General features: G+C 42.4%; 1 protein-coding gene across 1 annotated transcript in view; it reads left to right on the top strand.

Annotated features, from left to right (window-relative positions):
- The window catches only part of PLCL1 (phospholipase C like 1 (inactive)), a 186,118-nt gene that overhangs the window by 140,021 nt on the left and 19,277 nt on the right, over window positions 1-26,820 (top strand). The window contains exons 2-5 of the mRNA XM_048308934.1: window positions 5,061-7,532; window positions 9,730-9,933; window positions 19,584-19,659; window positions 22,776-22,885. Coding sequence (XP_048164891.1) covers window positions 5,061-7,532; window positions 9,730-9,933; window positions 19,584-19,659; window positions 22,776-22,885 — 2,862 coding nt within the window. The remainder of the gene's footprint in view (window positions 1-5,060; window positions 7,533-9,729; window positions 9,934-19,583; window positions 19,660-22,775; window positions 22,886-26,820) is intronic.

Consider the following 26,820-nt stretch of genomic DNA (forward strand, 5'->3'; position numbering starts at 1 on the left):
CCTCACATGTTTATGAGATCCAGTTGCAGCCCTGGCCTAGGCTTTGACTTTGTGCTCTCTTGGATGGTTTTTGTAAGTCTTCCCTGCTCTGGCTTACTTCATTACAGAAAAATTACACTGTCATTTGTCAGCCTGCTACACGGTGCTTTGAGTGCCATTAATGACTCACTGACTTCTTTACTTTCTGTTTAAAAGTACGTTTTCCCACCACAAGTACAGTAAAGCCTTAAGATTTTCAGGGACTGGGATTCTGTCTTTGTATAGCTGAGATATCTAGAAGTATCGCAAAAAAACTTATCCTGTAGAACTTCGTTTCTCTTAGAAAACAAAGAATCAGGTAATCAGTTGGCCAATTAACTGGAGCATCTGGAGTTTCCAGAGCAGATAGCTTTTAGGATGCACTGTTTCTTACAGTCTATTTGTGAGGACAGACTAAGCTGTCTGTTACTGATTTCCTAATGCTAGGTTCAGGAAAAATGTCAAAGATTAGACTCAAACTGGTGAAAATGTGAATAGTTTTTTTGGGGAAATAGCTCTTAATCACACTTAATGAGTTTATCTTTCAGGATTATTACTGAATTTCATATCCTTTCACAGGAGCCCTGCAGCTCTTTAAGGGTTTTTGGTGTCTTTGACTAGGTGATGGGTTTTGCCATTCTTATCCTCCTTAGCAGAATCCTGGAAGACTGTCAGTGCTTTAGAGAGCCTTCAAGTAACTTAATTTCAGACAAATAATAATTCATGAGCTTGACCTTTGTGTGCAGGTTTGCTATTCAGCTCTTATTACTGCCCTGGTTCTTAACTTCGGATGGGCAATTTATGTCCTATAGTTTTGACAAAGAGGGTGGGATGAGGTGGAGAGCATGTTTACTCATATTTTTTTAATCCCACTTATTTATTTCTGTTAGCTCTTTGATTTAAACAGCAGAAGTTTGAGCAGTCAAGAGGTCAGGGTGGATGGGGTGGAGTTTTCCCACAACTGCTGATGGCTTAGTGATCCCACTGTTTATGTATCCAGTCCCTCTGACGAGGATGATGTGTTCAACAGCAGAGCTTCTCCTATTTTGGGAGTGTGCTTAGACTGCTGTTCTGAATCCCTGCTTTAGAAACATTTAGAAAATGTTAGGATGCAGTCAGGCCAGCACAAAGATACATCTCCTTGGTCCTTAATGATTTCAGAGCAGCAGTGCATGTGCTGAAATCTATTGATGTGCTCTTGTGTTTGAGGTCTCGAGGTATTTTATATAATGGATACTATGCAGGCTCAGAAGCAGGAAGGAGATGGAGTCATCCTGTTAGAGCACCTTAAAGGGGATAACCAAAGAACTGAAAGAAACCATAGTTTTGAGTCACTTTGAAAAAAGTGTCTTACCTTGGAAACATAAGGTTTCCCATATGAGTGAGGATTTCCTTTTTGTACTTGCATGTTGCATGCAAACTGATTGTGTTTGTTTCCAGGAACAGTGCTTTGTATAGAGCTTGGCTGTCTCTGGCAGGAAAGATCTTAGGATGGAAAATCTACAAGTTAGTTCCTCATTTTCACATTGATGTAGATTTCTCTTTTTGGCAAACATCATCTTTTGTTTTTGATTTTTCACTACCACAATAAATCCAGTTCCATCAGTACAAGTGACTGAGGGTAAAGGGCAGTCAGAGGCCAGTTACTGTCCAGTTACCTAGGCAAGATCAATTTTGATGACCTTAGCATATTGGAGAAAGGTAGAATTTCCAGCTCCAAGATTCAGGGCTGCATCTCATTGTGCTTTCTAATTGCTTTGGTTAATGAAGAGGAACAAGTGCTCTTGCATGCCTGAATTCTGAGGAGAGGTTTTTTGATAACTTGCAGCGTTTGATACCTTGGCAGGTAGCACAAGAGAGTAGGTTTCCTATTTATCCATGTAAGATTTTGGCAGCTTTTAGTTTGCTAGGTGACTGTACTTTTTCCTGTTCTTAGTATCCAGTAGAATGGAGCAGCAGTTTAGCCACTGGAGACATTGCAGCACAGTATTCTTAGCTGGATGTCTTGTCTTAGAAGACCAATCTGTTGAAATTGGATTAAGGTAGAGATTTAAAGAAAGCAATAGCTACACTAAAATTAGAACCCCAAGTCTGGAGTCTCAGTTGAACTAAACTCAGCATAAGATCAGTGGCAAGGCACAGGGTATATAAATTGTCCTCTCCAGGCATTGATGTGAGTAGGGCTCAGTGGTGGGAGGACACTTCTTGAAGAAAATACTCCTCTGCTCCCCAGGGTGGTCCCTAGGGATCTGGAGGTGTGTGGCCTGGCTAAACCATGGTGTCAGGATCCAGAGGTGCTTATTCAAACATTAGGAGTGTGGTAAAACAAAGGCGAGTGCCTGGGCTGTCAGGCTGAGAAGACAGCTTTGGAGCTTACAGAAATACCTTCTGAGTTTTTACAAGACTGGAATAATTAACTTTGCGATAATTATGAATGAAAACTGTCACATTATATCTGAAGTAACAGCTCTCACTTTTAAAGACTGAGAAGACTGAGTATGCTCCTAGTCTAGAGAGACCGAGAGGGGAATAGCTGATGCAGTGATAAGCTCAGTTAGCAATTGCAGTTTTGTGGGGTTTGTATGTATTATACATTAGATTGAGGATATTGTTAGTTAAAATAATCCCATCAGTGTCAATAATACTTAAATCTTGTTAGTTGTAGGCAATTAGTCTGTGGATTAGGCTTGAATTCTGTTCAATTGATTGAAAGATATAGGCAAGTCCTCCTTTGAGATGGTGAAGTGCTGTTATACAATTCTGATGTTCCATACATACCACTAAGTACAAAACCAGAAGTATCCATCAAAAATAAAAGCAGGGAGAGAGGACACAGAGGATAATCTAATCCCCACCAAAATCCCTGAGGGGTTAAGACTGAGTGTTAAAAGGAAACTTTTATCGTTTGTCCATGAGGTCAATTAGGCTTTTTTTCCCCCCACCTTAATACATGAAAAATGGCTGATTAATTCCCTGACTTACTTTGATCAAAAGGCACAGGTATCTTGAAACTAAAAATAAATGTCTTTCATTTTTTGCAGAAAAAAAAGTAGTTACATAACATTCGCGCCTCCTTAGTTAAGACAAAATGTCAGACCTGTAGATAAATCAGATAGGCTGCTCTGATGAGATTTCTAGGTCTGGCCCTGAGGAACCTCTGTCAAAGAATGAGTCACTGCAGAATCCAAGGCCATTAATACTTCTAACTATATGAGAAGAATATTCCTAATTAATCAATCTTAAATCTAAATATTGCTCCTGTAAACATAAGGAAATAAAAAAGATTACTCGTGGGGTAACCTGCTGCATTTGTTTGTATTCATTAGCGTCTACTGCCTGAAGATTTCCATAGCCAAAGCTGTGTATTAAAACACAGTATGTTAATGCAGGAACAGAATATTTTTAGCATAAAACTGTAATTAAAAAAGTAGGTGACCCGAGGCACTCGCTTTGTTTACTTTCTTCCTGTTTCTTTAAGACCCATTCTCATAATAAGTACTAAATAAATGGAAAGAGGAATTATTCTTGTCAGTAGAAGTCTCTCTATTAGTTTAATAAGAAATCTTTATCATAAGAAGTTCAGAGGTTTTAATTTTGTTCCCAGCAGATACCATGCCTTTAAATTCAGTAGTTAGAGGCCTGGGGGTTTGGAAATATTTTGGATATTATTGAATGAAGTGAGCAAATGACAACAATGTAGAAACGTTCATACTGACTAATTTGCTGAAAGTATCTTCACAAACATGCAAATGAAGAGTGGAGAGGTTCGTATGAGCACCAAGAGTGATGCTCTGTGGCTTGGGAGCTACACAAGGTCCTGCTCAGATGGTGCAGAGCATCAAAGGACAGAGATGGGTGGATGGAGGGCCCTGCTAGAGCAGGGCTTATATGTAGGGTTTGCAGAGGAGTATGACTTGAGGGAGGTTGAATGACACAGCAGATAAACTGGAGCTCAGTGGAACCAGCTGCTGGGGTAGGGAAAGGAAGTCCAGGCTGCAGAGGGTTTGGGAGTCGGGGGTTCTGGTGCCTCAAAGCAGATCCCCAGCGGCTGTTGGGAAGCTGGTGCCTGGTGCACATCAGATGTCTGGGCCTGAGGCAGCAGGGTGGAGAGCTGTGTGCTTAGGCCCAGCATTAACATTTCCTTGCCTCAGGACTCCTTTTCCATTCAAAATCCAGGCAGCTGAGGTCGCTTCAACAACAGAAGGCAGAGAATTAAGGAAGCATTGTTGGTGGCTAGGGAAATAGGAGGGAAAACAATTTTAACAAGTCTTTCACAATTAATTGCAGTCTTGAGTGATGTTTTAAAAATACTTTTGGTAGCTGTTGGATAGTTTACATACTAATAGGATAGATGGAAATCATGCAGAGAAAAGAAGGATTTATAATTTATAATTATTGTGAGATGTTTTGAATTGATAATATGCAGGGAAAGGTTCAAATTTAGTTGCTGCACTGACATTACAGACAGCTTTGCAGGCAGCTGCGTTTACATCAGTTGATACTGAAAAGACAGTCGCATGTCTGGCTGAGTATTTTCTAAAGAGGAGTTAGAATACATTTCCTAAAGACAAAGGCTTTGGATTTCTTGTCTGGCTGTCCATTTTCCTACAGTGCTTTGTAGTTGTTGTACACAGAAGTGACCAGAATAACTACTTTTCAAAACAAGTGGGGAGGCAAGAGAGTGATGTATCTGCTTTGAAACTGGACATAGTTTATACAACTGGATACTGACTCCTCACAGCTGTAGCAGGTTGCTGAAATCTGGAAGACAGTTTAATAGCTGCAAATGTCACTCATGAGAACTTGCTATCTCTAATGCCACAGTCAGTCAAGTCGCTTTATAGCTCAGTATATTTTATAGCTCAGTATATTTTATAGCTCAGTAGGGAACTGAATTGTGGGAAGGAATAATATGTTGTGTTTTGAAGTTCAGAAGAACATTAATTATCATTACATAAATGTACCTTTTCTATTATTTATGCACTTGTGGAATGGCCAAAGAAAACCTGCTAATTTTTTTAAAAAATGTAATTATTCCGCAGGATCCTTCAAACCAAAAATGCGGAAGAAAGAAAACAGTGTCCTTCAGCAGCATGCCGTCAGAGAAGAAAATAAGCAGTGCCAGTGACTGTATCAGCTTTATGCAGGCTGGGTGTGAATTGAAGAAAGTTCGTCCAAATTCCCGGATTTATAACCGTTTTTTTACTCTGGATCCTGACCTGCAGGCTCTTCGCTGGGAGCCTTCCAAGAAGGATCTTGACAAAGCCAAGCTTGATATTTCTGCTATAAAAGAAATCAGACTAGGGAAGAACACAGAAACATTCAGGAATAATGGACTTGCAGATCAGATTTCTGAGGACTGTGCGCTGTCGATAATTCATGGTGAGAACTATGAGTCCCTTGACTTGGTTGCCAATTCAGCTGATGTGGCCAATATTTGGGTATCAGGATTAAGGTACTTAGTTTCTCGTAGCAAACAACCCCTGGACTTGATGGAAAGCAGCCATAATACCCCACGGTTTGCCTGGTTAAAAACTGTATTCGAAGCAGCAGATGTTGATGGCAATGGCATAATGTTAGAAGATACAGCTGTGGAGCTAATAAAGAAGCTTAACCCCACCTTAAAGGAATCAAAGATTAGATTAAAATTTAAGGAAATTCAGAAGAGTAAAGAGAAACTGACAACACGAGTAACAAAAGAAGAGTTTTGTGAAGCATTTAGTGAACTTTGCACAAGACCTGAAGTGTATTTCTTACTTGTTCAGATATCCAAAAACAAAGAGTACCTGGATGCCAATGACCTGATGCTGTTTTTAGAGGCTGAGCAAGGAGTGACCCACATAACAGAAGAAATGTGTCTAGATATTATACGCAGGTATGAGCTTTCTGAAGAAGGGCGGTTGAAAGGTTTTCTTGCAATTGATGGATTTACTCAATACTTATTGTCCTCAGAATGTGATATTTTTGACCCAGAGCACAAAAAAATTGTCCAAGACATGACGCAGCCTTTGTCACATTACTACATCAATGCATCCCACAATACATACCTAATAGAAGACCAGCTCAGAGGCCCAGCTGATATCAATGGTTATGTCAGAGCTTTAAAGATGAGCTGCCGGAGTATTGAACTGGACGTCTGTGACGGCCCAGATAATGAACCCATTATTTGTAACCGCAACAACATGACATCGCCACTTGCCTTTCGAAATGTCATTGAGGTAATAAACAAATTGGCCTTCTTTGCCTCAGAATACCCTCTTATTCTCTGCTTGGGGAACCACTGCTCTGTACAGCAGCAGAAGGTGATGGTGCAACACATGAAAAGGATCTTTGGAAACAAGCTGTACACAGAGGCACCTTTGTCCTCAGAAGCCTACCTCCCATCCCCTGAGAAACTGAAAATGAAGATCATTGTGAAGGGGAAGAAACTGCCCTGCGACCAGGATGTATTAGAAGGAGAGGTCACCGATGAAGATGAAGAGGCTGAAATATCCCGAAGACTGTCAGAGGACTTCTCAAGGGAACCGAAGCTGATCTGGCTCTGCAGGGAGTTGTCTGACTTGGTGTCCCTATGCAAATCTGTCCAATATAAAGACTTTGAGACATCCATGAAATCTCAAAATTATTGGGAAATGTGCTCCTTCAGTGAGGCAGAAGCCAGTCGGATTGCAAATGAATACCCTGAAGATTTTGTTAACTACAACAAAAAGTTTCTGTCCAGGGTGTACCCGAGTGCTATGAGGATAGACTCCAGTAACTTAAATCCTCAAGATTTTTGGAACTGTGGTTGCCAGATAGTGGCAATGAACTATCAGACGCCGGGGCCCATGATGGACCTACACACTGGTTGGTTTCTACAGAACGGGGGATGTGGGTACGTTCTCAGGCCCTCAGTGATGCGTGACGAAGTGTCTTACTTCAGCGCAAATACCAAGGGTATTGTTCCGGGGGTCTCCCCCCAGGTCCTACATGTCAAAATTATCAGTGGGCAGAATTTTCCAAAGCCCAAGGGTGCATGTGCAAAAGGGGATGTCATAGACCCCTATGTCTGCATAGAAATACATGGCATTCCTGCAGACTGCACCGAACAAAGAACTAAAACTGTGCAGCAAAACAGTGATAACCCTATTTTTGATGAAAGCTTTGAGTTCCAGATCAATCTACCAGAGCTGGCTATGATCCGCTTTGTTGTTTTGGATGATGACTACATTGGGGATGAGTTCATAGGGCAGTACACCATCCCACTGGAGTGCTTACAGCCCGGATACAGGCACATACCACTGCGCTCTTTTGTTGGTGACATCATGGAGCACGTTACCCTCTTTGTTCACATTGCAATAACCAACCGAAGTGGAGGCGGGAAGGCACAAAAGCGCAGCCTCTCAGTGAGGATAGGGAAGAAAGCAAGGGAGTACACCATGCTGAGGAACACTGGTCTCAAGACTATTGATGACATCTTTAAGCTGGCAGTGCATCCACTGCGAGAGGCTACTGACATGAGAGAAAATATGCAGGTATGAGACTTCCATTGTGTGTGTTGGTGTGTCCTGAATGTGGAAGGGAAAGTCCTGGTTTGAACTGCTGGTAGGGCATGCTTGCTGAAGCTGGTGGAAGCTGGTGAAGCTTCAGACCCACAGCTCTTGTCAATCTTTAAATGAACATTGGCAGGCTGATAGTTACAGGTGCTAACTATCAAGCAAATGTAGGATTAGGCAGAAACATTTTAAAAATGAGTTTTTAAAATTTGTGCCCTCTCCATATTTTTTCCTGGGAAAGCAGAATTGAGGGTATATTTGTGTTCCCTGCCTCCGGTCTCAGATACTTCATTTCCTCATTGGTTCTAGAAAAAACGTCAACAAGCTTTTGGTTTGCTAACTGAGTGAGGGTTATGCTCTTAATTTTCTTTGGGTGAGTATAAGAAGCAGTCAGTGGATGTGTCATTAAGGTCTTGTCTACACCAAAGAAACCCCCTGTGCAAAGAGCAGCATGTTTTCCCAAGTGTGTGTTGCCACTGTTTGCCCCAGGGCTGCAGATGTTTGACATAGGCACTGAATGCCACTTGGATTGCAGTTTCCTCCCTGCTGAATAACTCTTTTGTCTTGGCTGGTTGAGGGCTGGCACAGACACCAGTGCCATGTCTTGGCTCAGAGGGTCCCCGGGCACTCTGTCCGTGCACCCATGCTGCTCCGTGCAGCAGAGCCTGCTGTGGCCAGCAGCATCAGGGCCCAGGCACACAGGCACTGTCACAAGTGCTTGGGTTAGACCTTCATGGATGGCAGGATGTGAAGTGGCAGCGAGGCCAAACAAGAACCTGCCCAGGGTTCTCTTCTGTGGTGGGGGTGACTGCAGGTTGATTAAAGGACAGCTCAATTCAGAGCTTCAGGCACTGCCTAGAAACAAAACTGAGTAGCATTAAACAATGAGTTTTCCTTAATAAATAGCTGGAATCAGCCATAGCTATCTCCTTGGTAAAGATACAGAAACAGTTCATTTTTTTTTTCTCTTGAAAACAGAAGAAAAACACATAGCACTTCATTGACCCCACTCTTCTGGATGGAGTCTAAAGCAAATGAAATGTTGACAGCTGGAAAAGTTTACAAAATGACATAAGCTTTAAATCACTCTCAAAGGAATAGCCTCAGCATATTTTTAAGAATGGGAAACTCTTCCCAGCCTTTCCTTTCCTTCAGGCCTTGAAAGTAACTAGCTTGAACTGCTGACTCCACCTTCTGTCTAGGTCAGGCACTATATATGAGCTATATGAATGAAAATATTTGGATTTTGACTCAGAAACAGCATTAATGTGCTTTCCAAGCAAAAGTTCAGTAAAAGATCATGTTCTGGGGAATGCTGTGTAAAGACATAGCTTTGCGTTTAACTGCATGCTCTCGAATTTAATTAATGAGAAAACCATCTATTACTTAGCCAGGCATTGTCTGACCATTGTTTTTTTTTCAGCAAGTTGTGGGAGGAACATTTGCAAGGTATGGGTTGTTATAATACTCTTACTTGGGTTTTGTGCATCTTGGTCACTCCTTGTGCAACTCAAGAAGCAAAATGATGGGTGCATGTCAGCTGTATATCCTCTGACCTGATAAATAAATAAATCCTGGCATGTCAGTTTGGTTTGACCTGCATATCCGGTATTGATTTTCCTACATGGGACCTATGAAGGGGAAAGAGTGTTTGTGTTTCTTTATGATGTGGTAATGTAAGGCTGAAAATGAAGTGAGTTTTTCCTGCTTGCCTTTCCCATGGGAAATACAAGGTCTGTCAAACTTGTTCTTGCTGGAGGATGATAATGATGGGAGAACAAAGTGATTACAGCATCAAAAGCGATTGGAGTCTAAGCAGTTGGTAAGAGAAATAGCATTTTAGGCTGATGGTTTAATATGCTGGGGAACAGAACTTGTCCCTGTTAGAGCTGGATTTGCAGTGCAAAGTTGCTGAAGAGCTGGCAGTTGGGATGCCTGAGCCTGGGAGAAAGCTGGATCTGGCATTAGGCTTCGGGACAGAGAATGGGGCTGGCAGGGAATTCCTGTGTGAGATGGAATCCTGTGGTCCATGGTGGGCCCGGGGACGGTGAAGAGCGGGATAGCACTGCCTCACATCAGAGGGGAGAAGAAGAAAGGGCTGTCAAGGTAGTGGCAGGTGGAGGGGACTGAGTGGCGAGTGGCAACACGTGCTGAAGTGTTTGTGTCCCTTCCCCAGAACGCCATGGTGTCGGTGAAGGAGCTGTGTGGGCTGCCGCCCATCGCCAGCCTCAAGCAGTGCATCCTGACCCTGTCCTCGCGCCTCGTGAGCAGCGACAACGCGCCCTCCGTGGCCCTCTGCATGAAGGACACCTTTCCTTACCTGGAACCTCTGGGGACCGTGCCCGACGTGCAGAAAAAGGTCCTGGCAGCGTATGACCTGGTAGGCACTTCGGCGCTGCTACCTCTGCCTTTCCCCACTGTTGTGAATGGGGCAGGCTGTGCCCACTGGCTTTCATGCACCCAAATGGTCCAGTTAAATAAACAAGGCTCTTCAAATGACTCGGGCTCTGCAAGGTTGGCCTTTAATCACCACAATGCCACACTGGGCTTTTTGTCGTCGTTTCCTTTTTTAAACACAGTTGTGGCTAACACAGGTTGGCATTTGAAGAGGACTTTGTTTACAAACTAGCAGCAATTCAGCCTGTACTGGCACTGTTAGTCCTTGTCCTTGGGAAGCGGCAAAATTTGTGTGCTGGCCTTTGCTGGCCTCCCCGCAGCAGAGCACAAGGCTGTTAGATAGGGAGCTGCAGCATGGGAGTTCCCAGGCAAAGCTGAGCCCTCCCTTTCCCTAGGCTTTGCAGCAGCACTATTAAGTACTGTCCCTGTCAGATCAAGTCGGTGTTGCTCTTGGGGAGGGCATGGCAGGGTTGGAAGGGAAGATTAAAATGCTGTTTTCTTGCATGGGGAAGGAGAGTTCAGTGCGGTACAGGAATGCTTATACAAATGCAGCGACACGAACTGGAATCATTCCAGCTGAGTGCTGCTGCTCATTGTATGACATATGTCACTGCTGTGGGTGACTGAGCAACATCTGTGCGTGACTTCAGCAGCAGAAGTTGCTGTCACACTGTGCCTCTTGGGCTGTGGGGGTGCCCTGCTGCTTCCCGTCCTTTTTGACAGTCTGCAGCAACCGATAGCAAGATGCACAGTTCTGCCAAGCCTGACTTAAATATTGCACTGTGGCAGCCAGACTGAATCACAACTCTTGTTAAGAGGGCAGCAGTTACTTCTGTAGCTTCTGTTCATAAGGAAGAAAATGGTGAATAATGCTGGGAGTATTGAATTGCTTACGGAGACCCTGATGTGTTGCAGAGAGTGATTGCAGCTTAGACCAACTATTCAGTGTGCCAAATGCTCACCTCCTTTCCATCTCACTTTCCTTTTCAAGGGAAAATCAGTTTGTGGGGTGGGAAAGACACTGATGGTGATTAAAACAGAAATACTGAAAGTACTCTGAAATAACCCCTAGGTTCGTTCCAGAGTAGTTTCTATTACCTGGGAGTGATTAAGTTATCAGTTGTAACAATACCAGAACAAGGATTTGCAAATCCAGTTGATTGCCTTATTTCAGACGGAACTTCTTTGGGGTAGATTTGTTACATGGTGTCATGTCTTTCTGAAAGAGCAAATACCACATGAATAAGAGATTTTTCTGTCTTTGGAGGCCTGCTTAATGGAGTTTTACCAAAATGAAAGTGTCATCTCTTATCTTTGTAATTATATACTGAAGAGTACACATGGGACTTTTCAAGGCCTCCTGGTACTCTGGAAACAGTTTTTCAATTTAAATAGGTGAAAGGGCTTTTTTTAGATGCAGACCAAAACACTTGTACAACTGTTTTAAATAATGGTTGTTCTCACCTTTGTCTCCGATAGGGGAAGATGTAACTTGAACGTCAGAAGAACATGCAAACAGTTTAAAATCAGAGAGAGAGAGAAGGGAGTTGTGCCTTGCCTATGTAAGGATTGATCTGAGATATAGTTCTGTTAAGAAGAACATGATACTTTTTTTTCCCCACTTTGGCTGTGACTGCCTCTTACTGACTAAAACTATTTGCTTCTGAAAAAGAAAGCTGGATTTAATAAGTGATTTTGCTACGTTTTGGATGTTTGCCTTTTGAAACAATGCCAGCAGCAGAATATTGGAATCTATTTAGCCTTTTCTGTGTTTGAATAAATGAACTGTCTCTATCAATCTTGATATTTGAAATCACTGTGTGGGAAGGGGTTTGCATTTTGAATGTTGACAAGGGGCTTCTCCTTGCTGTATAATGACTTCATGTATTCCAGGGTGTATTTCTTTTTAATAATACTTTTTTTTGTGCAAATGAGAGCACAAGGAGATGTTGTTGGAAAGCAATACAAAATATTTTAGCCTATTTATTAATTTTAATTCAAGATATACTACGGTTCAGCCTTTCATATTGTTGATAAATATGGCTTCAAGGAACTGGATACACAAGTGCTTGCTGCATGTCTCTTCACTTCAAAGCACTTTTTGAAGGAATAGGCTTAAGAGCATTTTTAAATGCATAAAATAAAATCTCTTTATATTGGCCTGTCTCTTGTATGAACAGGCTATACTTCTTAACTCCTTTTACAGTAAAATGGAAAAAAGTTTGACCCTAAATCTCATAGTGTGACTGCAGGTCTGCCTCACTCACTGGGCCCCACAGCACAGGGAGCTTCAGTGCTGGGCAAATGCTTCCTCACCACCTCTGAAAACACTACATGTGCCACATTCTATAAAAAGTCTGCTTTGAAAATAATTTCTGATAAAAACAGCCCTAATGTGTTAGAATTTTTTCCCCTTACAGAAAATTGCTAACTGAATATACCGTTTTATTTTTCCATGGAGAGTATAGACTCTGCGTGTGTGTTTTATGGGGCATAAACAGGGCTGATGGTCCAGGGCAATGGAGGTGCAAATGCTCAGAGACCTGCCACAATGATCTGGAAAACAATTAACTGTCTGTTCCCTCCTGCTCAGCCTTTGTCAGCTGTGAGATAGACAAAGACCCGTTTGTGCAGGTTGTTTGTTTTTTCCTGGGCAATTAATTTTACCATGGTGCTCTGCATTAAATATTTTCTTTTGAGAGTAACCTTATTAGAATAAAATTTAATGTGCTTTGTTTAAGGAACCAGAACAATTTTTCAGGACTGTGTTTCTCTCATTTTATGGTGGCATTGCAGTGGTTTAGTGGAGCTGTACTGTTGGCCATGTCTCATGTAGGAAGAGGCTTCACTGATAATACTTGGTTGTATGGGAGTTTCTGCAGAGGAGAGCAGGGAATAGGATTTGCCAAAACCAAGAAAATAAGATGGACTGTTGGCAATACACAGACAACATTTTTGAAAAGTGTGTCAATGATCAGAAATACAGTGTAGAATGGCTAATTTCAATTTGCAGCTTTAGTTGGTACCACACATAGAGCGTGATTAATGGATTCAGGTCATGATGTCATTGCTTCCAACACAAACATCCTAGGATAGTGTACCCTGTCACTTTTAGAGTTGTTCTTCAGAGCTTTCCTGTCCCATGAGGAAGGGCTGCTGCTCTGCCTCTCTTACCTCTGTGCTCCCCCTTGTCAGTGGTTGCTCAGGTGGGCAGCATGTGCAGTGTGCCTCACAACCTGTCAAATTAATGCTGGTGTTCTTTGATCACACCTAAGAAAGGAGTTACTCCATGTGAAGAGAAGGGATGGGGCCCAGCTGGACCTGACAGATGGTTGAATTATTCATTGCAAGCGGTTATCCTGTGAAGTTAGGGGTTTTTTTGGTTGAGAATTGTTTGGAAACAGATTGTGGTTACTCTGTCTGCACGATATATTCATGTGCTGATGCAAGTGTGCATGAACTCAGGGACACTTGTGCATTTTGCATTTCAGTTATTGGTTAAGCATTATTTTCCTCCAAGATCAAATGATTGAATCATTTGAAAATCAAAAGCAGTAAACAAGTGATAATAAGTGTTCTTGGTTTTACCCAATCTCCTGGCTCATGTGCATACAGAAATTTTTCTAAGAAAAATGAGATCTCCAAGTTATCTTTACATGCTTTCAAATCATAAATAACAAGAAGTGTAAAAAAGGTTGAACAATGAAGCTATTTATTATATAAACTCACGTTGACATTAATGTTTTTCTCTGTATTCAAGCCTAATCTTGCTATGTTGAAGCAGATAGTTATGGAAGGACAGGGTGGCTGTAGGTACTTCTGGGAGATGGCAGGGTAGTTAAGAATGTCTTGGCCAACGTGGAGATGGATTGGGGATTTTTGAGAGGAGAAGCAGCCTCTGTGAGGTTGCTGGGAAATAAGTTGAGGTATTTAATGGCAGTAGTTTTATTGATATGGGTATTGGTCCATGCAGACTAGCAGAGGTCTGCTGAGGTGTGTGTGAGGTGAGCTGCTCTTTGTCTGCTGTTCTTTCGTATTCAGTCTTTTTGGGCTTGTCTTGTTGCAGGCATGACTTTATTCCCAAGAAGAAAGTCCTTTTTCCCAGTTATTATGTAAATGCAAAATGACTAAGTAGATTTTTGTGAGCTTTTTCACTGAAATTCATACCTCAGCTGGGATAGAGTCATCCCCAGAGAAACATTTTTCACAATTCTCTAAGCAGCTGAAGACAAGGGATATTGCAGAGCAGAGCATCCACTGCCAAAGAAGTGTCATAATGCACTGATGTCAAACACAGTCCAGCACATGGACATTGTCTTGAATTTGTATTTGTTTTAAAGAATTTTCCATCCAAAATTGGACATGGACTAGGAAAGTCAGTTTCTTTTTCCACTTCTTATTAAGGAAAGTCCTGTTTCTTTCTCTATTTACAATTCTCTTACCCACTGCTCTCAAAGTTTCTTGCTTGGATTGCCCATGTCCATTAGTCACTACTAAAATAGAACCTGCAAAGAGTCAAATCAGAACTTCCCTTAGAGAATGAAGTTCCAATTGGGTACTTTGTTTTAGCATAAGCATTTTGAAAACTGACCTCTCTCTCTCTCCCCCCCGCCCTCCATTGCTCCTGTTCTGTAGAGGACTGGTTTTCATGCAGAGATCACATCCTCCAACAATGATTCCATATTTCCCTAGAAATATTTCTAACTGAAAACACTAAATTGGAATTTAAGGTGAATTTTATGCCGTTTCTTCTCAGTTTGTGTCAGTAAGGTGTTTCAGATGTTTCCAGCTCACGTAACCATCCTTGATAGCTGTTTCTTATGCTGGGCTGTTGCAGGAAAAGTCTTGGATACCAAAATCTGGCTTGAACTACACTAAGACAGAGACAAAGTGGTGGACAGAATGATGGCCAGCAGCATTCCTTCCCATGTCCTGGCGCTGCGTACCCATCTTTCTTTTCTTGCAAAACTTGCTGGCACATGATTGATTGCCTGACTGTTCCTTGTCCCAGATGTGTACAAGAAATGCTCAATGGTAAAGGGAATTCAAATTTTCATGAGCTCAGTTTGCTATTCAGCTGTTTTATGAACTGGTTGTTTTTGTAACCTCTTTTATTTTTGATTGGTGGTGGGTTTGGTTTGTTTTTGAGGGTTTTTGTGGTTTTGTTTTTGTAACCAGGCAAAACTCTTCATTGCCAATGAAAAGCATAGAAGATTGGGACAATGGCCCTGAGGAGACACCTAAGAGAAAGCTTCCTTTTAGTCTGATGTTCAGTCAATTTCTGTTCTAAACTTTGGAATATTTATGAAAGGTTTCCTTGAACTGTCCCTTTTTTCTCATTTATCTTTCCAGCAGGAGCAGTGCTTTAATTTGCCACCAGGAGCTTTTCCTCTCTTTTTTGTCTTTTCTTGGTGAGACGCTGCTGAGTTAATTTCCTCTCTCCTTTTCAGTTTGTAGAATAATTCATAAGGAAAAGAAGAAGTTGGTCTTTAGCACAAGAGTTCATTAAAGTAAAAAGAACATTCTTTTGTTCAGTTTGTACTGATCCTGTGATTAAACTGCCTTTAGTACAGGCAATAAATAACCCTGTTAATTTCATGTGAGTAATATGATACCTTCAGCATTAAGATATTTTAAATTTCACTTAGTGACAAAGTAAAGCATTGTTCTTTGCGTGAAGCACTGGGATTTTAAATTTGATGTTCCATGCTATTCTTAGACACTGAAGGGAGACAGGTCAGTTATGTTTTCAACCCTTGGACTGTTCCACTTTCTGGGTCTTATATACTGGATAAGGAGAGAACTCCTGGGTTTGTGCCAGCTCTTACTTCCTATGCTTTTTTTGAGAATCCAGCATGATTGTTACAGAGTGCTTCAGGTGGATTGAGATGAATCAAGTTTATTCTTCTTCTCTATACCAGAATCAGGTTTTGTGTGCTTTCATTCTTATTTTTGTCCAATTCCCCTCACCCCCTTCCCCAGTTACGTTAAACAGACCAATCAGTAAAGTTTATCACCTTCTTTCTGACGTGGGAAATTCAAGTTGTCCCAAGAAATCCTGCCAGCTTCAGCAGCTGCTGAAAATTTCCTCTCTCCGAGTGGACCCAGATCCCAACATCCATCTTCTAAAGGTTGCTTTTCAGTAGATGTAGCTTGGACATTAATCCCTTGAAGTTCAGCGTTCAGGAGTTAACACACTCTGGTGGAACTCAAGACTCCTGAGGGAGTAGGACATCTCTTGCTCCATGAGAGTCACTCACGGAAGCGAGCTGCCATTTGGGAGCTGACATTAAACAGCATTCTGATGGGCTCTAGCCAGATGGCTGGGACTACACAGCTGCTTGGAGGGCTGCTCAGTGCGGATCTGAGCAGAGGAAAGGCGCTCGAAAATTCATGCTGCAAACATCAGAAAGGTCACTCTTCACTTTTGAGGCAGGTTGGTGGGTTTTGAAATATTACTGGCAAAAGTGGGCTTGAAAATCTCAGGCTGTCATGTGGTTTATGGGGTTACCTTCCCAGCAGAAAAATCTCACAGCCTTCCATGTCGTGTTTTTAGGGCTGCTGGTTCTTGTCACTTCTAGAAGAAGTAGGTGATATCCTCAAGCAGGGTTTCAGATGTGATGACAGCTGGAAAAACAGGGAATGATTCAGACTAGGAAATCATGGACTCATTTCAGAACTAGTGACAAAAAAAGAAAAAGCGTATCTAGATGCCATGACCCTGTGCTATAACTTTATTCCTGGATAGCTGTTACTTGCCTGTTGTACTCTTGTCTGTTTGAATCAGTCTGTTCTTCAGAAAGAATATCCAGGCGTTGTCCTTGCCCTATCCTGTTGTTGCCATCTTTTATGGCAGCATTGGGAAGCAGGATCTTGTGCCCACTGAAACTGCTCATGCAGCTCTTGTTGGCGGCAGTCTGGCCTGTGATGTAGGGATACAGGGTCCTGCACGCTATTGTCAGAGGTGGTAAAGGTGCCATTGGCCAGCCAAAATCTTATCTCATAACTGGCTTGGGTCCCATTATTTCTACCTGGTGCATTACCTCTACCTAGTGCATAATTTCCTAGAAAAACATGTGAGGGAGGATGCCAGGTGATGAACTGAGGGTGTCCCCTAACCACAGGCACTGAGATGAGGAACTCTGAAACCACTCTCAGGATTTGTCATGGGACAAAAGCTGCTTATTTTTGTCAAGATTACTGCTGAGCAGGAGGATAGGAACATGTTAAATTCTGCTACATGATCTGTTTTTAATTGTTTGTTCTTGCTGAGCTGAGAGCAGTGAGACTTTGATGTCAGCATCAAAGGAGTGGAGGGTTGCTCTACCTACTCTGCAGTAAGGAAAAATTGACATCCTAGTGCTACTTTTCTCTTAAAAAATGAATATAATACCTTCATGTCTGAGAATCCTAAAATAGACATGCCAGAAACTCCTGGGAGTGGGTCCAGTGGTTGCATGATTCTCAAGCCTGCTTTTTTTGTGCGTGGTAGGATAATTTCCTGTGGTTGTATATGTGTATATATATATATATATATATATATATATATGTATATATATATATATATGTGTGTGTGTGTGTGGGTGCGTGTGCATGTGCCTATATAGAAACCTCACAAGTCACATTCTGCTTGAAGGATCTGAGCACAGGAGAGTCTGACCTGAGAATTGGATGTCCCATACCAGCTTAGCTGCAGCTGACCTCACGGGGCAAACCTTGCTGCTGGGTAGGAAGCGCAGGCACAGACCCAGTGGGGACCCAAGGCCAGGGTGGTGGCTGCATGGGGTGCAGGAGCCATGGAGATGCTGGGCTGGGCAGTGTGGGCACTGCCTCACAGGCCCCAGGTCTGCATGTGCAAGAGGTGCACGTTTGGCCTCTAGCTGCTTCTTTAGTGACTTGCAGGATTTTTGGGACTCGTACTGTCTTCACTGCTCAGACAACCTTCGGCATTTGTAGTTGTCACCTGAATGGCTTCTTCAGCACAAAAGGATAATGTGCTGTGGTACAGAAAAGCCAGAGAGAGTGGGTAGAAATTGTTATTTCTTTCTAGATGACAAGTGAAATTATCAAAGAGGAAAAAAATGAAGGATGAGCAAGCAAGTAATAAGAATGAAAGGCAAAGGAATTACTTTCCACTATGGAAAGTAATTTAAATCTTGGGCATATCCACTGGTCATGTACTGTTAAAAAACAAGTTTGCACTCTGTACATATATTGGGCTTTTTTCACTCTGCCTGTGAAGCTGATAATGGATTTTGTTTTCCGTGTGTTGTTCTTTATATCAAAGGAAAGGCATAGGTATTTTTATTAAATGCAGCCTTAGTACATTTAATTAGAAATAAAGATGGGATGAGGAGCAAAATTTGCATCTAAATTTCTCCAGAATTTGTAAGTTTGAGTGTGACAAGTGGAAGTGTCTCTCATTCCTTGTGTCTAATTAAAACAGTAAGACGTGCTAATTTGCAAGTGTTAATTTATTACTGTTATGCTGTCTTCCACTAAAATCATTGAAACCTACTAGCTGGGTTTTCATATTTAGCATATTTGAAAGTAGGAAGGCTTTTAGCAGTTGCAGCATTTTGGCAAAGCTTCCAGGTGGTGACTTGTGTAATTTCAGGGTGTAACATTAGGCAGTCACTCTTCAGCTTTCTTCATTTCTAATTGGCACTGCTCTTGTGCTGTTTGAGGTTTGTGGTGAACATCGCAGGACAGTGAGGCTATTCTCAGGCATAGTTGGTTATACAGCATGTTCCTGCCTTCCATAACACATGTATGTACCACCTTTTGCAATTTCACAGAATAGAACAGTGGAACAATATAGGCTTCTGGGCTTCTGAGAGGTTTTCTCAAAAGAGAATAGTATTTGCATGCAGGGAGGCTCAGGAAACTTGTCAGGTAATGAACCCTTCATTTGTGTGCTGTTAATGGGCTATTCTAGGAAGATGTCTAAGCAGGGAGGTCTCTTGAAACCTGTGAGTACGCTTGTTGAAACTGCTGCTTTAGTTTGTTTGGTTTTAGGTGGATTTTTTTCTTGTTTTGATTTTTTGTGTTGTTGTCTCTTCTATTAAGCTTCAACAGAAATACTGAGAATAGGATAGGATTTGGATCTCAGTTTCTCCTTGGAGAAACTTAAGAACTAGTACAGGTGTCTGAACTGTTATATAGCATAAAGTTCTGCACAGGCTTAAATACCTTTTGGAATCAGCTCTATTCATGACTTGGTAACTTTTTTAATAACCCGCTGTGTCAAGGACTATACTTACTTCTCCTTTTAAGAAAAGTACCAGTTAGAAAGGGCTTAATTGAACATAGAATGAACTTTTTCTGATAACTCTGTTTTCTTCTGAAATCACTTTTGTTTCCTTCGTATTGTTTGCAGTGATGTCTCATGGATGTAAAACTGCTGTTCATTAACTTTTGGAGCAAAACATTTTCAGAGCAACTGATTCTTAGCTTGATACAGATCTGGGAGCCCCCCAAAGGAAGGAAGGATCCAATATTTATCGTACTACTCTCAGAGCAGACCTCCTCTCCAGTTTCAACCTTTGTGCTTTCTGTGTGTTAGATGTTGCAGGAAACCCTAGTAATGCTGATTTTTTCCTTTTTTTCTTTTTTTTTTTTTTTTTTGGACAGATGATTCAAGAGAGCAGGGTTCTTATTGAGACGGCAGACACCACTCATGACAAGATTGTTCAGTGCCAGAAAGCAGGTAATTCATCTTTATTCAGCAGTTCTGGATGGGAGATAGGACATAATGTGCCATAATTTACTTACAGTTTGTGACTAATGTAGCATTTTTCACCTGGATGTAGGTGAGCATTCCAGTCTTTCTCTGGCATGCTCTACCCTCCTGAAGACTCATCTTCCAATAGCAATGGAGGTGTGGGATCAGACAAAAATACTCAGCTTTCACCTTGGAAGCTATTTCTCCATCTGCTCTACAGCTCTGAACTGTCTGACAGCATTTAAATTAGTCAAATGAACCAGAAAGGCATTAAAAAGGAGGGGAGTGAGAAGGCGTGGTGCTTTAGTGAGTGCATTCTCTAGCTCAGTTGTTGCTTTGAACACAGAGCGGCAAGAGATTTCTATACCCACAGGACCACAACAGTCTTAAATACTATTGTTTCTGATAGGCATTTTTGGATTTGGCAAGTGATAAAGGCTACAGCCATTTGCTTCTATTAAATATAAATAATGAATGAAACTGCTGTTTTGTAGTTAATACTTCAATTCATCTTTTTATTTAGGGGAAATTGGAAGCCATTTCAGCAGTAGCATTTAACTGACTGTATGTGGTGCAAGAGCAGAATGGAACCTAGTCTTTGCTCTTCAGCCATGCTGGCATTGTGGTACCAAAGGGGTGAGAGGCAAGTGGCCATGTCTGGCTGGAAGTCGTGGACCTCATCATTGTGACATGCCTTGGGTCCTGTGTATCTGCGTAAGCAGCGTAAAATTTCTGGTCCCAAAGTGTGTAGAGGGTTTAGGAAAGAGACAGTAACAAGAAAATGCAGTACCAGGAGGGTGTCTAGACGGTATAATTTAAGAGCAATACTTTGCACTAAACTATGCAGACTCTCAGCAGCATCAGCCATCTCTGCACAGCTTGATCTGTGCACAGAGAGAAGAAGCCACGACATTTGCCTGGGCACTGGAGTCTTTGTGAGCAGGAGATGTGTACAGAAAATACCATGCAGTACCATGCTACCACACTGATGTTCCGTTTCGTGCAGTTCCCCTCTCCTTCCTTCCTTCCTTCCCCCTGGAAAAAGAGAAATTTTTCAAGAGTGTTCAATTTGCTGCTGCATCCACTTGTATTTTCATTTTTGTTTGCCTTATTAGCCTTAAATTTTCTGATTGAGAAGGCAGCTGGAGAGACATGAAGCACTTCTCTGAAGCCACGGGGTTTAGAGAAAGGAAAGGGCTAGGAGAGAGAGTATCCCTCCCCCTGCTCATATGCCAATTAATTTGTTGCAAATGTTACCCAGGCGAATTTTTATGTAACACTTTCCATGTGGCAAGATGAGGCACTCAAAATTAAAAGGTGTTAGAGGTACAATTGCCTGTGACATTGTCCTTTACCCCTCACCCCAGTTGTGCTTCCTTTGAACATGTGTTCCACCAGACCTCTGTTTCGTAGCCTGTTTTGGTGTGGGTTCCCTGTGCCTCAGGGTCCTGCTGCCTCTCCCAGACTGGTTCTTGTGGGACTGGTTTTGTTGTTGTTTTTTTAATGTGCAGGCTCGGCTCAATATACAGTGGTCAGCAGCAGCTTAGACCCTGCTAAATGCTTTCACTGGTGTTGCTACCTGCAGCCTAACAAATTTTTGTGGCTCCCTCTCTCTGGGGCAGTGCTGTATCCAAGTTACAGATGGAGAAGTGAGGTCCAGAGGGAGAAATAACTAAAAGGATGCTGCATAAAGGCAGGGCTGTCCACGTAGAGCTGAGATCCATTAGCCTTCATATTTTTTTCCAGGACAAAGCAAGTCATTTGAAGATTTTCTTTTACTAATTGAAGTGAAATGTTTTGTAAGTCAGTTGGCATGAAGCACACCTGCAAGGAAATCTTGCTTGGGGTGCAGTTATTTAGACTGTTTTCCAAAGGATGTACTGCAGGAACTCCGTTACCCTTGACAAGCAAAGCCTGTGAGTGGGTGAGGTTTTGGAATATAAACAGTAGAGAGAGAAATCTTGCATTGTGTGGGGTTGAACAGCCTCAGTGTTATTGAGCTCCTGGAGTCAGTGCAAAAGAAGAAAAAACTATTGTTCGTCTTCCAGGAGTGCTTTGGGCAAGCTGTGCTGAGTGCAAGCCTGCCTTAGACTGTCCTTCAGCAACCTGCCAAACATCCTCTGCATCTACACTGTGCAGATGTTCTCTCCATTGGCATTTCTTTGATGTCATTTCAATGAAGCTCAAATTTGTGAGTGACATTTACCGTAAAGTGCTAGGGAAGGGAAAGCTATGAAACAACTGGAGACGGAGCTTGGTTTGTTCAGCCAGGGTAGGCTTCAGATGCTTTGGAGTTATTTAGTGCCAGTTTGGCCTTTGTAAGGTATAACCTAAGGGAACACAAGCAGCTCTTTTCCATTTTGTCTCTTAATCTACACCAGACTCAGAGAAAGGTTGCATACACTGTGCAGATCTTGTGAAACTGGTGGACTGAGTGGATACCTTAAGATTTTTAATCTGTTCCCAGATTTCCTGAATTCTTGTACCAGGCAAAAGATCTGCAGATGTTTGCCACAGAAACTAGCAATGAAATGCAACAGAGCTGTGGTTGGAAGTCTAAGTTCTCTGTGCTGCAGGAGTAGCAATCCTGTGATTAGAGTTATGTGCTGCTGACGTAATTTATCATTGTGAAGTACAAGGGCTTTTCTGTATGACTGTGATTAAAATTAATGAGGAGATGTGCATTGGAGCCTGCATTTGCTGTGCTCAACAGATATCTTCCACGTGTGTCAGACAGCCTTCCAAGGTGCAAAGTCATCAGCTCAAGGAGAGCGACAAGTGACTGCCTTTTGTCGCAGTATTGGCAGCAGTGCAGGCAGAAGTGCTGGAGGAGTGTCTGTGCAGGGACAAGTGCTTGTGTGGAACCCCAGGATTGGCAAGAAGAGCCACAAACCAAGTGGAAGCACAGCCCCAAAACTGTACATGACACCTTTATTCTGGAAAATGTTCTCCCAGGATGAAGCCATAAAAGTAAAAGGAGGCAGGGGGAAAGCACAGAAAGAAGTTGTAGGAAGTCCCAGCTGCAAGACTGAAAATGCTCACTCAACATCTGTAAGGAAAATCAACTGTGCACTGAGTGATGTGTCAATCTGTATTTTTAGGAATGGAATTCCATGAAGAGCTTCATAACCTTGGGACAAAAGAAGGTTTGAAAGGAAGAAAATTAAGCAAAGCCATTGAGAGTTTTGCATGGAATATCACAGTGCTGAAGGTAAGCACAGAAAGTACCACCTCCTGTCTCGTATTAACTTTATAAATAAACCTTTGCTCTTTTAGCTCCTCTGTTTGTACATCTTACTAATGCTGAAGCAACATGTTGTTCTTTTTTTAATGGGATGTTTCAACTACCCCCACTTACTGATATTTATCAAATAGATCCATTATGCCTCTGATTTGGAAGCTGTAAAGGGAATTATCTAAGCCTGAACAGAAGAGGAAGGATGGCTTGTTGTTTGTATCATCAGGGACATGGCTTTGGTTGTCTGTTCTGCCCCATGCACCCTGAAAGTGACATGTTTGAGGTCATTGTGTCTCAAAGACTTGTTTTTGTAAAATGAGAACTGGAGCATCTCTTTGGGAAGGCACAGGACAGGAGGGACTGTCAAGAAAAAAACATGAGGAATATTGTAGGTCCTGCAGGGTTATGTTTCCAAAGCACAGCGCTGTCCAAACAGCTAAAAAGGGAATTTTCATCCCTTCATGCTGACTGCACAGTGACGTACCTTGGGGTGAAGTGGTTACTCACTGGGCTTTAGTTGCTGGTTCAGCACCAACGAGCCACAAATTGTCATGGTAGCTGTATGACTGAGCCTGGGTGAAAACAGCTAGGGACAACCAGAGATAGAAAGAGGAGAGGACTTGGTGCAGCCACAGCAGAAGACAAGGAGAGGACCTGAGCCAAGCATTCAGGTTGTTAGCATTCAACTCCAGCTTTCACAGCCTCATTTCCCACCTTGCTCTGATGGATCACACTTCCCTTCTCTCAGTCCCTGCTCTCTGCTCCAGCTCCCGGGTTGCCCTGTCTGGCAGTATCTCCCTGTGACCTCCCAGTGCCTTTCCCTTTGCTGAAATCCCAGAGCAAGCCAGTTGATTAACTGTTCTCATCAAATATACCCCTAAATGTAGCATGCAACAGTAGTAGGAGACGCATGCATCAGCATTGTGCTGGAAAGAGTACTAACGTGTCTTGAGCAGGTGAGGGAAAAAGGAGTTGGGAATAGAGGGGCTGAAGAGCAAAAGTGTGTGGGAGAGGCCATTGGTGGTAGAGAAGTGTTAGAGAAGACCTGGGAGACCTGTGTTTTCTTGCATACCTTGATTCACCATGAGAGAGTGGAAAAGTGAGTAATGGAGTCAGTGTCAGCTCAGTTAATGGGACCTCTGATGAAGAGAAAAGTCAACCAGTTCAAACTTACAGACTTAAATAGACAACCTATTCCACACAGAGCAATTGTGGTTAGTAGCTAGAGTCCCTGCCTCCCAAAAAAAGCACACTAGGCAGTTCTGAACATTCATCTGAATACCTTTAGCTGTGTTAGGTAAAATAAATGTCTCACGATCAGAGTCACTCAAAATGTTTTCATTTTTTTAGATGTTTGTCAAATGTGAGGTTTGTACCTCTGAGGGTGGCCTGTGATTAATGAAGGTACAAGTAGGGTATCAGAGAAACATTTTCCATGAAAAATAATTGCTCCCTAGCACATATTGTCAATATACTGAAGAGCTTTTAAAACATCTAGTCAAGGTCAAGGAATAATTTACTTGTCTCATTTATAAGCCACAACTTCTTTTCTACCTTTCTCCCACAATAAAATATTAACAGAATTTGTGACAACTATCCATGAAATGCACATGAAACACCTTTTCATTTTGACTGAAGTCCAACTCAGGAATGACATTAGGAAACTGGGAATGAAGTTGTGCCTTGGGTGTGAAGTTGTGCCTCAGGTGCCTCGATCTCTGATACGAGACCATTAGTAATTGTTCTAATTTGTCATCTTTTTTTTCTTCTTCTTCCCCTTAAATAATCCTGTCTTTCAGTGATCCTGCCCATAACAAACCTGCATCTCCTCTTTAGCACTGAGTCCTCTCAGTGCTGGTGAGAGCTACTCAGGAGGATTTGGTAGGAAGAGACCAACAACCCTGCCCCACTCAAGCCATAGGTGTTCTCCCTATGTCCAGTGGCAGGGTGGACACTACAAATATATTTCACTAGATGTTGGTATAGTGTTGTAAGAAAAGGAAACATATATCCCATAACATCTCACAAATGCATCAACTGCTTTCCATGAGGTGAGGTGAGTGAATGGCCGATGAGAGAAAGCCTCTTTGTGTGCTCGGGGTTGTTGGAGGCAATTACATCATGCAGCAGGAGTCAGTTTATGTGAGGTGCCTGTGAGCAACAGCAGGTATTATGTTGTGCTTGTGCTGTGAAATGATTAATAGTCTTTTCGTAGGCTAGTGAAGCCAAGGCATATTTAATTAATGTGTTTCTTTATAAAGACTCATTGCAGTAGGTAAGCTTTGAATAAAAGAGGAGATGCAGTAAGAAATTGCCACTGGCAAAACCATTAAATAGCTACAGAGTGCAAGATTAAAGTGTATTTTATAAAAATCCTAACTGTGGACATTCTTCAAGTTTAAAAATGCCCTGGGGTACTTTTAAGAGGTGAATCAAAATAGTATGTCATTTTCTTCCTTAGTTTATATAAACTTAATTACATATTAGTTATACCCACTATAAGGACAAACTGTTTGCCAGAAGGTAAAAATGTCACTAAGAACATGGATGTTATAACTTGGTGACAGTCTAACAAGTCAGCTTTGACATCAATATTTATAAAATGTCACATCTTCCTCTTTGGTTCCATGTTGTGTAGAACACTGTCAGGCTCACAGTCAGTAATACTGAGAGGCATAACTTAAGTACACTAGACAGAAGAATCATGCTCTCACAGCAATATTACAGGAAAGGTTATGATCCCAAATTTAGTCTCACTTTCATTTTTATTTCCATGCAGCACCAGCTTTGTGTCTTCATTTTCCTCTCTATTTAATTGTGTGCCAGTAGAATACAAAGGTGGCAAAAGAAATTTTGTGTTTATCGCCGCACAGGGACCGTGGTGTCAGGAACCTTTCATTTCAGCCTACCAGGCACACAAAGCTGCTCAGCTGAGGCAGCTGTTCTGGTCTGACCCTCCCTTGTCACAAAAGGTCATGATTCATTGTCATGATTCATTTTCATTAGGTATTTCTTATTTTTAAAGCAGGTGACTCTCCATTTCCCGGAGCAGAGGCTTTTACGTGGGTGTGTGGGCTCGTGCTCGTTTCTCCCCCGATGCTGGTGCTTCTCCTGCCTGCCTGGTGAGGCCATCTCTGCTCTGGTTCCTGTGGCTGCTTTTGCAGTGAGCTCCTCCTGCCTGCGCTGGGAGAGAGGGGAGCACAAGAGCCTGGAAGGCAAAAGCTGATAAGCCTCCTTGGGGCAGAGAGGGGGAGCACCAGAGCCTGGAAGGCAAAAGCTGAGAAGACTCCTTGGGGCAGTTCTGGCTTTGAGCTGGATGAGTCCTCCTGACATAACCCCTGCCCTCAGTGCCACTGTAGAGCACTGGGTGGTTTTTGGGTCAGGTACACTCACATGTGGGTGATGTCATGCAGAGCCAGCTTGGGTCTGCTCCTGGCCTTCTCAGCTCAGGACAGAGCCAGCTGCCACCTCTCCTGGGGCTCTTCTGCCCACTCTGTCTGCCTCTCCCATGGGATCTTGTACCAAGCATTTTGCAGTAACTGGGGCACTCTTAGCATCTGTCACATGTGCAAACCACTGATTCAATGACTGCTATATGAGTTTTTTGGAATGTTTGAAGTAAAAAAGTTGTAGCCTGGAAAACTACTCTCCTTACTGAGGAAAAACTGTCACAGACTGCCAGGAGGTGTTTCCGCGAGCAAAGAAGTTGGGATCTGCCTGAGTCCCAAGAGCCTGGCAAGTAAGTCAAACAAAGTTTGAGTATGTTGGCTGTGGTTCAGATTTATTGCTCTCACATGGACATGCTTTGACTGTCTGCAGACAGATTTTTCTGGGCTATTTGTGCTTTGGTGGATCAGCACATACAAAGTCTAGAAACAATACCACAAGGTACTTGTATGCTGATGGTA

This window comes from Corvus hawaiiensis, chromosome 7, assembly GCF_020740725.1.
Source record: "Corvus hawaiiensis isolate bCorHaw1 chromosome 7, bCorHaw1.pri.cur, whole genome shotgun sequence".
Taxonomy (NCBI): Eukaryota; Metazoa; Chordata; class Aves; order Passeriformes; family Corvidae; genus Corvus; species Corvus hawaiiensis.